The sequence below is a fragment of the Engystomops pustulosus genome, chromosome 8, assembly GCF_040894005.1.
Source record: "Engystomops pustulosus chromosome 8, aEngPut4.maternal, whole genome shotgun sequence".
Taxonomy (NCBI): Eukaryota; Metazoa; Chordata; class Amphibia; order Anura; family Leptodactylidae; genus Engystomops; species Engystomops pustulosus.
In genome coordinates, this window is record NC_092418.1 from 39,302,827 (window position 1) to 39,317,504 (window position 14,678).

The window sequence follows — 14,678 nt, forward strand, 5'->3', positions numbered from 1 at the left end:
ACATAGGACATTGTGTTCCTCATTGTAAGAGAAAGACACTTCTAGGAATGAAAAACTCCTGGTAAGAATTAGGTTCTTTTAAAATCCTGCTTCCTCCTTGGATGCATCAGCTCACAAACTGCTCCACTCCACTGTATCCGGTTTTTCCACATTTTTTTGCTTTTAATAAAAGGAAGGTAAACAATGTTTTACGGAAAAACCCTAAGGAAGGTGTAACCTGAGCTTTGTTTCCAATAGATCTTAGTCTCTTACCTCTAAAGATCACCTAAAGATTGTTGATGTAGTTCTCAATATCACATAATTGCTTTCATTCACAATTACCCTATTATGAGGGTAGGGTAAATAGAGGTATATCATAAAATTAGGAGGCCACTCCTCCTCCCTGAAATTCCGCTAACCCAGACCAGGATGCTTGGGCAATAAACCAATCTGTCCCTAATACCAGAGATTCTATCATAAAATCAATGGCGTTTGAGATTCTCTTTACATTCATCAATTAGGTGAGCAAGAGGTTGTGGCCTTTATCTCTCAGTTCGCAGCTAGAATAGCCCATAATAACTCCATCCACCTCCCTGCCGTTACTGTGTCAAAGGCAAACAAATGGCCCCTCAGCAACAGAGGCCAATTAAATAACTTTCAAAATATTAATACTGATATCCTCACGATTAGGCTGCATTCACATGACCGCCAGGTCCGGCAAGCTTGCGGCCACTCCGTACGTGGGGAAAAGATAGGACGTGTCCTATCTAACCCTGTTTTATGGCGCCGTGCATCGCTATGGTCACCCCTCCTCTCCATCTCATTGAACGTATGCCCGCCGGGCAAACTTCATATAAATGTAGCCTTAGTTTGAATGCGTGAGTGTGGGGCATCTTGAGGGAAAAGATGGAAGACCAGGTTTATAGTAAGCCCACATGGCAAGATATCAGCATATAAAGATTCTGAGGCACACAAGTATCCAAAACTTACTGTCATAAAAGGCAATTTCCATTTTCCAAGCCTCCTTTGCGTCACAGGCACAGGGTGTGAGAATCATACTTGTGAGAAACTAAATGGATTTAATGCTAACTTACTTTGAGAGAGAACACAAGGCATCATGGGATCTGTGGGCAAGCTAATTGGCCTCAGCTTGAGGGCATAAACAGAAAGAAATTAGTCTCGGCACACTTAAGAAAGAAAAGGGTGAGCGGCACAAAGTAGGCATCGTACTGCTTGTTTTTAAAGTGGGAATCACATATAATAATTTGATAGAATCATTATTACTTTACAGTTCAGCTTTAAAGATTTAAAGCCGAATATCATTGTTATCTTGTCACTGTGGGCCTAAATACTGTGTCTCAATTATAGCTGCCCTTCAGGTAGGTTTCCAAAAACAGACAAAAACTCCCCCCTATGACTGTCTACACAATGTGTAGGCATTACTGATGGCTTCAATACTGTGTAAATGGAAATAGTTCCTGTACATATACAAGGTTATTTATGGCTGGGGGATGGACATAATACTTCCCCCTTCGTGTACATTTGTATCCTCTATGCTGAGAAGGCTAGATAATATTAGTTAATTATCAGAATTGGACAATGACCAACAAATAAGGTCAATGTCTGTCAAGACAAAGAACTTTACTACAGGATCAAGAGGTCCAATGTCATAGCTACAAGAATGCACTTTCATTTACTTTTACTTTCCATTTGAAAACATCAGCACAACCTAACACCACTTTGTTCTAATTTTATTAATATTCGTCTTTGCCATTCCCCTCTTTTTATATGCCAAACAAGCCAACCAATGTGCAACACAGGCTAAGACATGTGGCAGATTTGGAATCCATATAGAATCTCCTATTTCATTAAGGCTGATTTCAGGTCTCTTATGTACTTGTGTATGTTGGACACAAGTAGTAGGGGAGGCTGGGCCAATACATTTGGACTACGCTGGCAGGAGCATCATCACTTTTACATATGCTGGAGCTCAGTACAATGCCATGGATGAATGGGAAAACGGGATTTGAGAAGAAGCTTCAGCTGTGGCTGCCCAATAGGTAACTGGGTGCTAACTGCCTATATATGGCGTGCCCCAGTGGGGTATCTGTACTTATTTTGCACAGCTCAAATCAAACATATATTGCAAAGGCTAAGTGCTGAGGCTCCACATGGGCGGACCCCAAAAAAAGACATACGGAAAGTATAAAGGCTCATTTAAATTTTGGGGTATAATGAAAGGAGGGGGCTCTTGTTATGGCAATAATAATAATTATTAAGTGCTAGTAATGAAATATTATTCTCACCTCAATATTTCCAGGGCACATGGTTGTAGGTTCCCCAGTGCTAGGAGAATAGGTGTCGACCTGCCAAAGGTTTCTTTCAAAATTGGGAGATGCTATTTATTTTTTTATACATCCATCTAATCAAGTCTTCTAAATTTAGAATGTGCTGTTCCAACAGAAATACTGATTTCTATCATTTGATTTCCTTGATTGAATTTGTTGCAGTAAACTGCATACCATATTGTATGAAATTGAGTTAGCTACAGACAGGCTGCCAGTAAATTCTTAATAAGGGAGCTGCCTGAACAAACTCTGTTAAGTGATCCTGACTGGCTATCTGTAATCAATTAAAATTGATCAGGACTATCTTATGCCGCTTTCCCTTAATATGTAAAACGGCGAGATGTTTCAGCAGGTTTCTCGATAATAGTAGTGGCGAAAGGCGGCTTTCAAGGTCCAACAATTCTACTGGTACAGGAAACAAGAAGACGCTCAATGGGAAAAGTATTTAATGCTTTTTCATTGCTAAGATTTTTCCATTACATAATGTGTTTATTCAAAAAAACAAACACACACACACACACACGGGTACTTACTTCATGTTAAAATTGACCATGCACATTAAGTATATACATTAAATGACTATTATGGGACCATATCAACAACTTGTGTGAATCAAATCTTTCTGCCTTTCCCCCAACAATAGCCAAATGAGAAAGAATGTTTGGGAATGTTGGGTTTCAACATACAAGATCCTTGATGAGATAAGACACTACCAAAGTGTAATGGAGGCAAATATTCCCCCTATTCACACACAGCATATGCATAGTTTGACTAGGACTTACCTCTCCTAATTTACACAACTGCATCTATGTATACATCAGATTATGATCCTGGTATACCCAAACCGATCTGGTAGCAAAACAGAGAGGACATTCAAAATTGTCCACATTCTTATAACGTGATGATTTTTGTCATGGTTCTGCAACGTTAACATGCAAAATAATATACCGTAAAGTAACATAGAATTAATCCTACCCTACTGTACAAAGCAGATGGTCAACAAAAGTGATATGTTGGGAAGATGGATGGGGAATAATTACAATTAAAAATTAAAACCAACTGGAGAAATTTTTTCTTGTCACCATGTGTGGACAGTAGGGAAGGGGGGGGGGGGGGTTGGAGGGTAAGAGTTCAATGGCAAAATGTCCAAACTAAATTGAGTGACAGAACACAAGTGAACATCCTGAGGCAAACAAAGAAATGACAGGCCCCACTAGGTAAATCCAATTAAAGATTGATTATTAAAAAAATCAATATGATATGAAGAAGCCTTGACAGTACTGCAAGATTGTTATTATGAATCACTGAAGACCATGGCTACAGAACAAATCTAGAAGGTGGTTTATTGAGCATAAAAGGTGTGGCCATCACCAATATCTTTCTTAATCATTAGAAAAGGGAGAAGGAATCAGATGAAATCCCCTGAACCTACTACTATCCTGGAGGATCTATGGGTCATCCTGAAGGAAATCGGGATGTCTCTGGCAGAGCAAAAATTCCCTACAAATTTACTGAAAGAAAAAGTGAGAGGACAACACTTTTCAATAGGAAAAAAAAAACTCACAAATTGCTAATCTAAGCAACCAGGAAGAATAATAATAAAATTATTATTATTAAAAATGTTTCTTTATGTGGTACAGAGTACAAACAGTCAGAAGGAACAAAAGAGTGAGGGCCCTGCTCACATGAGCTTACAGTCTACGAGGATGAAGGGGGTGACAAGAGGTAAAAGAGCTTGAATTATGGTCCAGTCATTCTTTAAGAAATGATTTTACTCTGTCACCTAATAAAGATGCTACTGCTTAAAACATCCATCAGCCGCCATCTTATATACAAAGTCCAAAGTCAATGGGAAGATTGGGTTAGTAAAGAGAGAGATGACATTTCATGTGGTTAGGTAACGTGAAAGGCCGTACTAAAGAGATGGGTTTCAAGAGCATTTTGGAAAGTTCGGAGGTTTGGTATTATTCTAACAGGCTGGGGAAGGGCATTCCAGAGAATTGGTGCAGCTCAGGAGAAGTCCTGGAGACATGAGTGAGGTTTGAATTAAGCTGTAGATTAATCTAATATCACTGGCAGATGGAAGAGCTCAGGATGGGTGGTAGCCAGAGATGAGGGAGGAGGACAGGTTGGGAGGTGCAGCATTATGGAGAGCTTTGTGGATCAGCTGATTAATTTAAACTCCTTTATTCAGAAGTAGATGGGCAATCAGTGCAGTGACTGGCACAGACTACAGATTTTGGTCTGAAAGACAAGCCTGGATGCTGCATTAAGGACAAATTGGAGAGGAGAGTTTAATGAACGAAAGACCGATTAGTAGGGAGTTACAGTAATCTAGCGGAGAGTCGACGATAAGCATTTTAAAGGTTTCAATTGTAAGACATTGCCGGTTTCTAGTGAGGTTTCTGTGATGCATTCGGCAATAGTGAGCAACTGACTGAATATACAGTGCAAAAGAAAAGGCTGGAGTCCAGCAGAACCCCAAGACAGATAGCATGCTGCCTCATTGCTATAGTGATCCTACAGACATATGGAAAGTTAGTAAATGGTGGAAAGACAAGAACTTCAGTCCTAGAACGATTTTGTTTCAAGAAGAGAGAGGACTTGATGTTAGAGATGGCAGAAAGACATTTACTAGTGTTCTGAAGGTTAGGTGCAGAATTATATAGTTGGGTGTCATCAGCATAGAGAGGATCCTGGAAACCAAATCTACTAATGGAGATAGTACAGAGGGGAAAAGAGGGGAGGATCTACAACTGAGCCCATTGGGGACCCCAACATTGAGACAAAAAGGAGCAGAGAGAGAGATCCAGAAAAGCAGACACTGAAAGTGTGGTCATTGGGATAGGAAGAAAACCAATAGAGTACAGTGTCCTTTAGGCCAAAGGAGCAAAGCATCCTGAGGAGGAGCTGGTTGTCCATGGTATCAAATGCTGCAGAGAGATCCAGTAGAATAAGGAGAGAATAGTCACCTTTGATTTTAGCAGTGAGGAGACATTGGAAACTTTAGAAATATTTCAGGGAGGTAGACTGTACGATATGTGATGGGATGGGGTCACTGATGCAGGTAGCGGGGCAAGCAGAGGAAAAGACCCTGGACATTTCATCTTCTGCGACTGGCTCAAAGAAGAGATTTAAAGGGTGAGGTACTGGAGGGCAGGGGATTATTGAAGTTGCACTGAGAAATTAATTTCCTGGCAAATACAGCCAATTTTATCTAGGTCTGTGACAGGTGGCTGAACCTTTGGTGTAAGTAATAAGGGAAGAGTATGGAAGAGTCTTTTGGAATCTTTAAATTCGGAGGATATTGGATTAGTGAAATAGAGCGGTTTAGCGAGGTGGAGAGTAGATATTCTTAACATATATGTGAAGCGGAGAAAGTCTGCAGATGTGCACGATTTTCTACACAATTTTCTACTCCTGAAACACTGTCAAATGGGTTCGGGGCATGTGCCAAGGTTGCCAACATCTGTGTCGAAAGGCTCGGTCTGAGAGCGGTGCCACCTCATCCAGGGCACTTTTGAGAACATGATTTTAATGGTAAGCAGCCAAATTAGGACAGAAGAGAGAGGAGATGGTGGACAGTGATGACCATACAGTTTTTGCAAGATGGCGAGTACTAATGGCACATGGGTTCCATTATGTGTGATAAAAAATGGCCATATTCTGTACAGCAGAAAAACGATTTCCAGTAAACAAGAGAAGGCTATGGTCAGAAAGTAGAAAGGCAGACTTTGTCAACTATCTTCAGTCTCTGACTTTACAAAGACCAAGTCTAGGATGTTTCCTTCCTGGTGATTGGGAGATTCAGAGTTTAGTTAGTGATAAGAGCTGAGAGGCAGAAGGGGAGACAGGGATGTTAATAAGAATCTTAAAGGGGCTGTCCACTTTAAGCACATTCCAGCAAATAATTTATATTGTTTGTGTAATATGACGTTATAAAATTTTCTAATATACTGTCTATCAATTCTAGTTTTCTAGATCCCTGCTTGCCGTCTTCCTGCGATCATGCAACAGGAAGCTCCATTGTGTACTTCCTGTAGGTAAACACTGGTCCTTGGCCATGTAATGTCACATAGGTGAACGGCTGATGCTAACAAGCCTTGCTCCTAAAAGAGATCTAGAAAACCATGAAAAATTGATACAGAAGATATTGGAAAAGTGTCATAACACAAACAATATCAATTACTAACTGTAATGTGCTTAAAGTGGACAACCCCTTTAAAGTCTCCCTTGATGAGTTTTGGAATATCACAGGATAGAAAGTGAGGCAGCCAAGAAGCAAAAAGGTCAAGGAACAGATAGGGTGAGGCAGGAGGACACCCGAAAGAAGAAGCCAGAGACAGTGTGGATGTCAAATGAAAGGAATGCGAGAGAGGGTACAGGAGGAGTGACCTGGAAAGTGCACCATGGAGAGAGTAGTATGGAAATGTCTCCTTTTATTGTATTATTTATGTATAAAAAAAAATATACATAAAAAAAAGTATATAGAAAATTGTACAAGGTCTTTTACTTGTGTGCAATACATTTCTTTTCTTTAAATTTTCAGTAAAACTGGTGTGAAATGGGGAAGACAGTTAAAATTAAGGGTACTTTCCAAAATGTAACCGATGAGGAAAAAGTTGTGTGCAGGAAATCTCCTGGGTGTTTTTCTACTGATGGATGTTTCCTATAGGTCATCAAAAACCTGTTACATGTTGCCTTTATGCATGGGTGCTCCCGCAACTGTGCTCCCATCCATTTGATTTGGAGCAGATGTGTAGTATTTTGGCTTTCTGCTTCTGGCTCCATTCCCTATAAATCGTCTCTGCTTCTGGCAGCCACCCCCCCCCCCTTGATGCCGCCATTACCCGATACGATTGTGACCAGACAACCCCTAAGGCCATGAACATCAGGAGGTCAACTCCTGAAACACCTCAGAACTTGAGACATTCACAACAAATTATTCGGTTGTGATGCCTAAACATATAGCAGTGATCTCTGCTCTATGGCTTGTAAACAAATAGTTACCCAAAAAGTATACATCTCAGTTTATACTGAGATAATGTTATCTATAAACAGATTAAGTAAAACAGGCAGTCACAAGCATTACATACAGCACGCGTGCATTTCTTAAGAACTAAATCCCTCAAGGGCATTATATTTCTGTAGAAAAGCTTCAAAGTCATCTGCGGCCATTGCCTCGCTATTTTATGCTGGTACCAAAAAGTCTCTTCAGTTTTCACTAACTGTGAGTAATACTGAAACCATCTTTACAGGTATGTACCACAAACTATAGTTTTAATGTGAAATCCATAATTTGAAACGCAAACCATGTTAGAATGGCTATTCAATAAAAACAAACAGGGGCTATTCTGTGTCCACCTAGGTGAACACATCTAGTGGACACACATGCTCCATGGCTCCTATGTTTCTCACCACAACTAAGGCCTCTTGCCCACGAACCATGTTAAAAATTACACAGATTTTGGTCCAAGTGTGTTCAGAATGTGTTCAGACTGTTGATCTAAAAATTGAGTGGAAAACATTCCATGCATTGGAAGAAGACGACATTTCATAAATCTTAAAAATTATGATTTATATGAATACAAATCTGGGAACCACAAATTGGTTGTTAGCAGGTAAACATTTAAAAAAAACAAAAAAACAGCTGCAGAATTAGTTAAAACCCAAAACAATGAGGCCTACATCAATGATGACCCACCTCTACAGTTCCGGTACTGCCTGGATCCTTGCTGCTGATCTCCACTTCCAGGTCCTAGCTTGGAAATGCCTGTCTAGCCAATCACCCACCTCCTCAGGCTGAACATGCATTCTCTGCGAGTCAAGAAGTGACCAAGAAGGAGAGACCAGAATAGACCAGGACAAGGCTACAATAATAGAAATTGATGAGTGAGGCAAGAACCTCCTTTTTAGTTTTTAACCTATATTTAAATTTTTTCCTCCAGGGAAAACAATCCTAACAGAAATCTACCATCGAAATCTCACATGGATAAACCAGGGGCACTTAGATCCAGGCACCATGACTGTGGTAGTCTTCTTATATTTGTTACCCACGGCCTCCTTCCTTCTAAAATCAATGTTTAAAATTATGCAAATGAGCTTGAACATTGCCACTGTCACCGCTGCCTGGATCTATGAGCATGCTTGTTTTTTTATGGTAGATTTCCTTTAAGTCCAACTACTAGCCTTCTAATTCATTTCCTGACTGCTTCCTCTCCAAAATCCCATCATCCCCGACAGAATTATTGGTACTTACTGAGATCAAGGACATCATCTGTCTTTATCAGATCCTCCTCCCGGGTCAGAGGAAGCTGAGTCTCTGGCTCTTTCCGCAACTGTAGGGACAGCGCCCTTAACATGAAGAAGACTCTAATCGCCTTAAAGTAAAAAATAAATAAATGATAGCACATTAATATCCAAGAACATTTTTTGACCAAAGCAATGGAATTATTTTTCTTAGAGACAAGTATTTTATTACAGCAATTAATATCTAATATCGCTTGTTGTATTAACTGGGCTCCAAAAAATTTTTTTTTCTAAAAGACCCCTAAAAGTTTGTGTTCCTGCCCGTATTTGCAGCTTGGGCAGTTTCTACTGTCATTGGCATGTACGCAGGCTTCACACGTCAATGACACAGGCCACAAACTACGGATGGTTAGATGATTTTTTAAATTATTTTATTGTGGCTATTGCCCAAGCTTTCTGGATTACAAAACAAAAGAACAAAGTTGTGAAACTATGCCCAAGAAGAAGAAAAAAATTGGGATCGGGACAACATACGTAACATGACCTCCAGTGGTCTGATTGGCAAAAATAAGAGCTTAAGAAGAAATCCCAACTGCACATTTCATTTAATTCATTTGCTATATGTAACCATTTCTTTAATTGGATGCAATTAAAAAAACTGTTCCTGCGTGAAAATAATTTAATAACATCTAATTGAAGAAATGTTTATATATGGCAGATTAATTAAATTGAATGTAAATTCCCAGATGAGAATACCCCTTTAAACCCTTTCCATTCCCCAGCCAATTATTTAAATTAGCTCTGTGGCTAAACAAGGTTTACGCCTTGGACTTTTCTTGTACCATCCGGACCCACCCACTGCCGCATCTCCTACTCTCGCAAAATCCTGCGCATGTGCATCTCCTCCACAGCTGTAACTCTGCAGCAACCCCTGCGAGCTGACGTCACAGGAAACACTGAGGGAGATGTATAAAAAAAATGTTGGTGCAGAGTTAGGTTCCACATATTTTCGCCAGCTAAATATGAAGTGTAAATCTGGAGTAGGTTAGAGCTGTGGAGTTAGACCAGCTATTTGCTGGTCTAGTTTGCATCAGAATTTTCGTTGGGGTAGGACACGCCCAATTGGAAAATGGACCAAAAATGGCCTAAAACTTTCAATAAACGTGACGCACAGCATTGGAGGTGGAAATGACTTGAGAAACGAGGCAGGTTGATGAATCTCTGTGTAAAAGGTTCAGAGTGGGGAGTTTGCGCGCAACAGAGAGTCGCGGAGTGCAAGTTCGCGCTGAGGAGGAGCGAATGGACGGCTCTGTGCAGAGGCTGGAGGGTCTGATCAGACCACTAGCTAGATAAATATACTGGACTGGTTATCCAAAGTGTGGCTCTGCCACATCTCTGCTCATTTGCATACCAACAGGAAATATTTAGGTCCCGATTTACAGAACATTGAGCTGTGACAGCTTTTAAAAAAGGCTGGCTTTCCAAAGGTAGAAATATGATAAAAAGGGAGAAAATTGAGGAGACAGGTTTCCTTCAGATAGGTCAGCAACGAGCGGACATGTATTTCCTGATACAATGGATGCAACACATTTATTAGGCCAAGGTCATACCTGTGTTCAGAAGGTTCTGTTACACATTCAGTTATTACCCATGGGGAAAAAAATAGCGCAGTCTTTGGCTTTTTTTTTTGTTGCTTCTAAAATGGATAAGATCCATTGGATAGGGCCGCAGGATAGGGCCTAATTTGCAAATCGGTGGGGATTTCAGAAATGAGACCCCCCAGCGATCACGAAAACAAGGGGTCTGATGGGGTCCCAGTTACCTCAGTCAGCCCCCCCTCGTCGCTCCGAAAGAGTAATGAAGCAGACGGCCGCGCATGACCATTCTACTCCATACATCTCAACGGAGCCGATTGAAATTGACGAGCGCCGTGGGAAAATCCCTTTAAAAAGGTAAGTGTAACTGAAAGCCCCAAAAAAATGGACCTAGTTATATTCACCACTAGCAGCATGGGGAAGATGAAAACGGACGTACGAGAAACCAGTCATAATAATGACTAATATGATGCAAGTGGTTGGTCCTCTTTATCCTCTTAAGTATAATTCGATAAATAAATACATGAAAAGAAAAAAAAAAAAAAAGAAAAAAAAAGAAAAAGGTCACAAATATTTTACCAAAACAATGAATGCATTAACCGAGATGATATTTCCTGTATTTTTAGAGCAGTTCTGTGTATAGTCCTGGTACGGCGATACATTACACACAATCCTACCAAGTGCTTTGTATCGGAAAAGACAATGAGATAACTCCTCACTAACAGCCCCTGGTCTTAGTTAATTCAATAGCAGCCAATTGTGCTTTGACAGAAGTAAAAATTAGCCACATTTTCTGGAACTGTCGATTTTCTACGACTTCCAGAAACACCAGGATTTGTTTTCCCTGTTTTTCAGATTCAATTTTGCGTGTCATTGAAAAGCGCTTTACGGTAAAACACAGAATAAATTAAAATATGTTTAATCTTCTGGAACAAAGTGACTGGATTCATGGTCTATAACTTGATCTGAGTAAGCAATTTAAGCCGCTTCCCAACACTGAATCAGTGAGGTAATATGAAGTTTACAGGAAGCCTTGAAAAAATAGGAACAAGGACTTATTCGCAAAACAGACAGCGAGATGTGAAGAATTAAAGAAGCTTATTGTGGAGTGTGGATTTTAACCCGTCCCTGCGACAGCTAGTTTTTTCCCTTTATCCCCATCCCCCAAAAGCCATTTTTTTCAGTCTGCATTCTATATGAGGGCTTGTTTTCTGTAGGGCGAGTCCAATTTTTAATGGCCTATACAATGTATTCCACAATATTTGTTAGAAGGGTAAAAAATGCACCAATTTTTTTTTTTGTGTGTCTGAAAAAAAAGAGAACATTTTCTGTGTGATGTTTTTGCAGTACGGTCTCTCTATAGAAGCCTATGAGAGTTTAAAAAAATAACATTAATGGGCTACCTATGGTGTTGTTCACCTTACGCGGCCCATTTTTTTGTGGTGGGTTGCCCAGTTGACCAGGTTACATGGGTGTCAGCCCACCATATTTTTGCAGACACAGCACATGGGTTACATGCAATTGACACAAGGCAAGTTTTTGCCCCCCCACAAAATGCATATTGTCGTGTGCATGAGGCCTAAGTAACATTATAGTTTGGAAGTTAAAGGGGTATTCTCATTTCAGTAAATTAAATGTTGTTTTTATTATAAAAAGTTAAACAAATTTCCAATATACTTTCTGTATCCGTTCCTTAAGGTTTTCTAGATCTCTGCTTGCTGTCATTCTATAGAAAGTTTCCAAGTTTACTTCCAGGGAAAAGAAATCTGACCCTGGTCACACAGGTGCACAGCTCGTTAGTATCATAGAGAGTAATCAGAGCTGTGTGATATAACGAGCCCTGCACCTGTGTGACCAGATTTCTGTCCACTGGACGCAAGCATAGAAGCTTTCTATAGAAGAACAGCAAGCGGAGATCTAGAAAACCATGAGGAATTGATACAGAAAGTGTATTGAAAAGTTGTATAACTTTTTATAAAACAAACAAAATCATTAATTTGCTGAAATGGGAACACCCCTTTAAGGTTAGAGAGCTCTGTTGATCTGTCTAACCACTTAGTTACTATAGTCTTTGTTGAGCTAAATGGTTAACTGGTCAACATTTGATATACCTGCCATTGCGGTGTCCATGCGAGCTTGCAACTGCAAAAACTGCACCAAAAACCTAAACGTGCGAATACATCCCAAGACTACACATGTTGTGTGCTTCTAAACCTGTCTACCGCACAGGTTAGTCCATTAAAAAAAAAAGAAATTCTGTTCTTTTTCCTTCTCGACGCTGAACATGTGTTACTGATTTTACATGTAATGAAAGAGAAAGTTGTCAAACGGAAACCACAGCATAACCTTTTCTGCATAAAGCAGCGGCTCTCTTAAAGTAAGTGACCTTCCTACGGTATATACAGTACGAGGGAGGGGTTTCCAGGAACCCAACAAAAAGAAAATATTCAGATAAAACCAGATTTTCACTTTGCACCTTTGCAGCCAATGCTTTAGATTATCTACAATAATACAGGAAAGGAGGTCCGCACATATCTCCCTCTACTTTACGTAAATCTCTGAATGATACAAAGCTTGATTGTCACTTTGGTGGTTGTTTTGCAATTTTCTAACTTTTTTGGTAAATGATATCATGATCAAAGAGGAGCCAAAGAGGAGCCATAAAGAGGAGCCATAGAGCTCATAACAAAACTTAGATACAAATTTAGGTCATGTTTTTTTGTACTTTGTAGAGGAGGTGGGGGGGGGGGGTTATACAGGATATTACAGGCAGTCCCCAGGTTACGTACAAGATAGGTTCTGTAGGTTTGTTCTTAAGTTGAATTTGTATGTAAGTTGGAACTGTATATTTTATCATTGTAATCCCAGCAAGAACTTTTTTGGTCTCTGTGACAACTGGATTTTAAAAATGTTGGATAGTCATAAGAACCAGGATTAACAATAAAGCTTCATTACAGACACCTGTGATAACTGTTACAGCTGATCATTGTAGCCTAGGACTAAAGTACCAATATCCAGAGGTCCGTTTGTAACTAGGGGTGGTCTGTAAGTCGGGTGTTCTTAAGTAGGGGACCGCCTGTAGTTAGTTTACCAATATACATCTATTAATAGTTCTGCTCTGCTTTCTTGATATGTATAGTGAACCCTCCTGTCTTTTACCTCGTCAGTCAGACATTCCTGTCCATATAATGGCTGCAGATGGAGGGTCATGTGATCTCTATCTGTCCATGAACAATCGCCCTGCCAGGAGCTTATGATGGTATTCATGAATACAAGCTTAAAGTACAACTGTTAAGTATAAAAACCAAGAGCCAAAATAAGAAATTCTATAATTTACACGGAAATTGAAGCTGTACATATTTGGAACATGTTTTGTTAAAGGTTTGTTCATTTTTAGCATTCTGTCCACTGGTGGCTCAGTGGTTAGCACTACAGCCTTTCAGCGCAAGGGTCTTGGGTTCATGTCCCATCCAAGTCAACATCTGCAAAGAGTTGTATGTTTCTCTCTGTGTTTTTTGTAGGTTTCCTCCCACATTTCAAAACTGTGTTTTTTGTAGGTTTCCTCCCACATTTCAAAACATACTGGTAGGTTGATTAGATTATGAACCCCATGGGGACAGGGACCAATTTGGTAAACTCTGTGTGCGCAATATAAATATAGGAATAATTATTATGGCTTCTAATATCTCTTGCTTAACATCTGCAGGCCATGTCCATGTATGATGAAAACATTCAGTCCTTAAGGGAGTCCAGCCACCAAGCATTATAATCTGCTTGCAGCACGTCGCTGAGAAATGCACTGATTCCTAACACCTATTTAGAATCTCTGTTCATTAAGCCGTTCCCCTGATATACAGATTTGGATCTGCATGGTGGAGTTGGTGCGCTCAAGGGGTCTCCTCAGTGCCTGGAACACTGCTATTCCTGCATGGACCACTACCCTCTTCATCAGAGATCTTGTGAGAAGCATTGGGAGGCAATGGATCTAGATAGTAGGGGTTAAAGCAGGAATAGAACTCAGGCACCAACTGCCTCATTAGCATACTAATTATAATAAATGTATCTTGTAAATGACAGAATAGACACAAGTATTAAAACTATATTTGAAATCAAAGTAAATTTCTCTACAATACACTGCAAGCAGATAACCCTTGATGTAAGCAAGTGTCCTTTTCTACACAAGTGCTGTCCTTCTTTACCATCTCTTTACTCTCCTCAACTTTCTGCAGTGTATGGGACACATAGGACACAGATAGGTTCACAATGTACTTTAGATTTGTACATACCATATTTTTCAGACTATAAGGCGCACCATCAATAAATGCCTGCCAACACATCTAGGTTCATATAAGGCGCACTGGATTAGAAGGATGAATGACCAGCAGGTGGCAGACCTGTGCACAGCTCAAGACAGCTGTTGTCTGTAAGTATATATAAGGCGCACTGGAATAAAAAGGTGCACCTTTGATTTCTGAGAAAATCATAGGATCTTTTGTGCGCCTCATAG

General features: G+C 40.0%; 1 protein-coding gene across 6 annotated transcripts in view; it reads right to left on the bottom strand.

Moving 5' to 3' along the window:
* The window catches only part of CLEC16A (C-type lectin domain containing 16A), a 147,756-nt gene that overhangs the window by 66,936 nt on the left and 66,142 nt on the right, over positions 1-14,678 (bottom strand). For all 6 annotated transcript variants that reach the window (XM_072120713.1, XM_072120717.1, XM_072120715.1 and 3 more), the window contains exon 18: positions 8,587-8,707. In XM_072120713.1, coding sequence (XP_071976814.1) covers positions 8,587-8,707 — 121 coding nt within the window. The remainder of the gene's footprint in view (positions 1-8,586; positions 8,708-14,678) is intronic.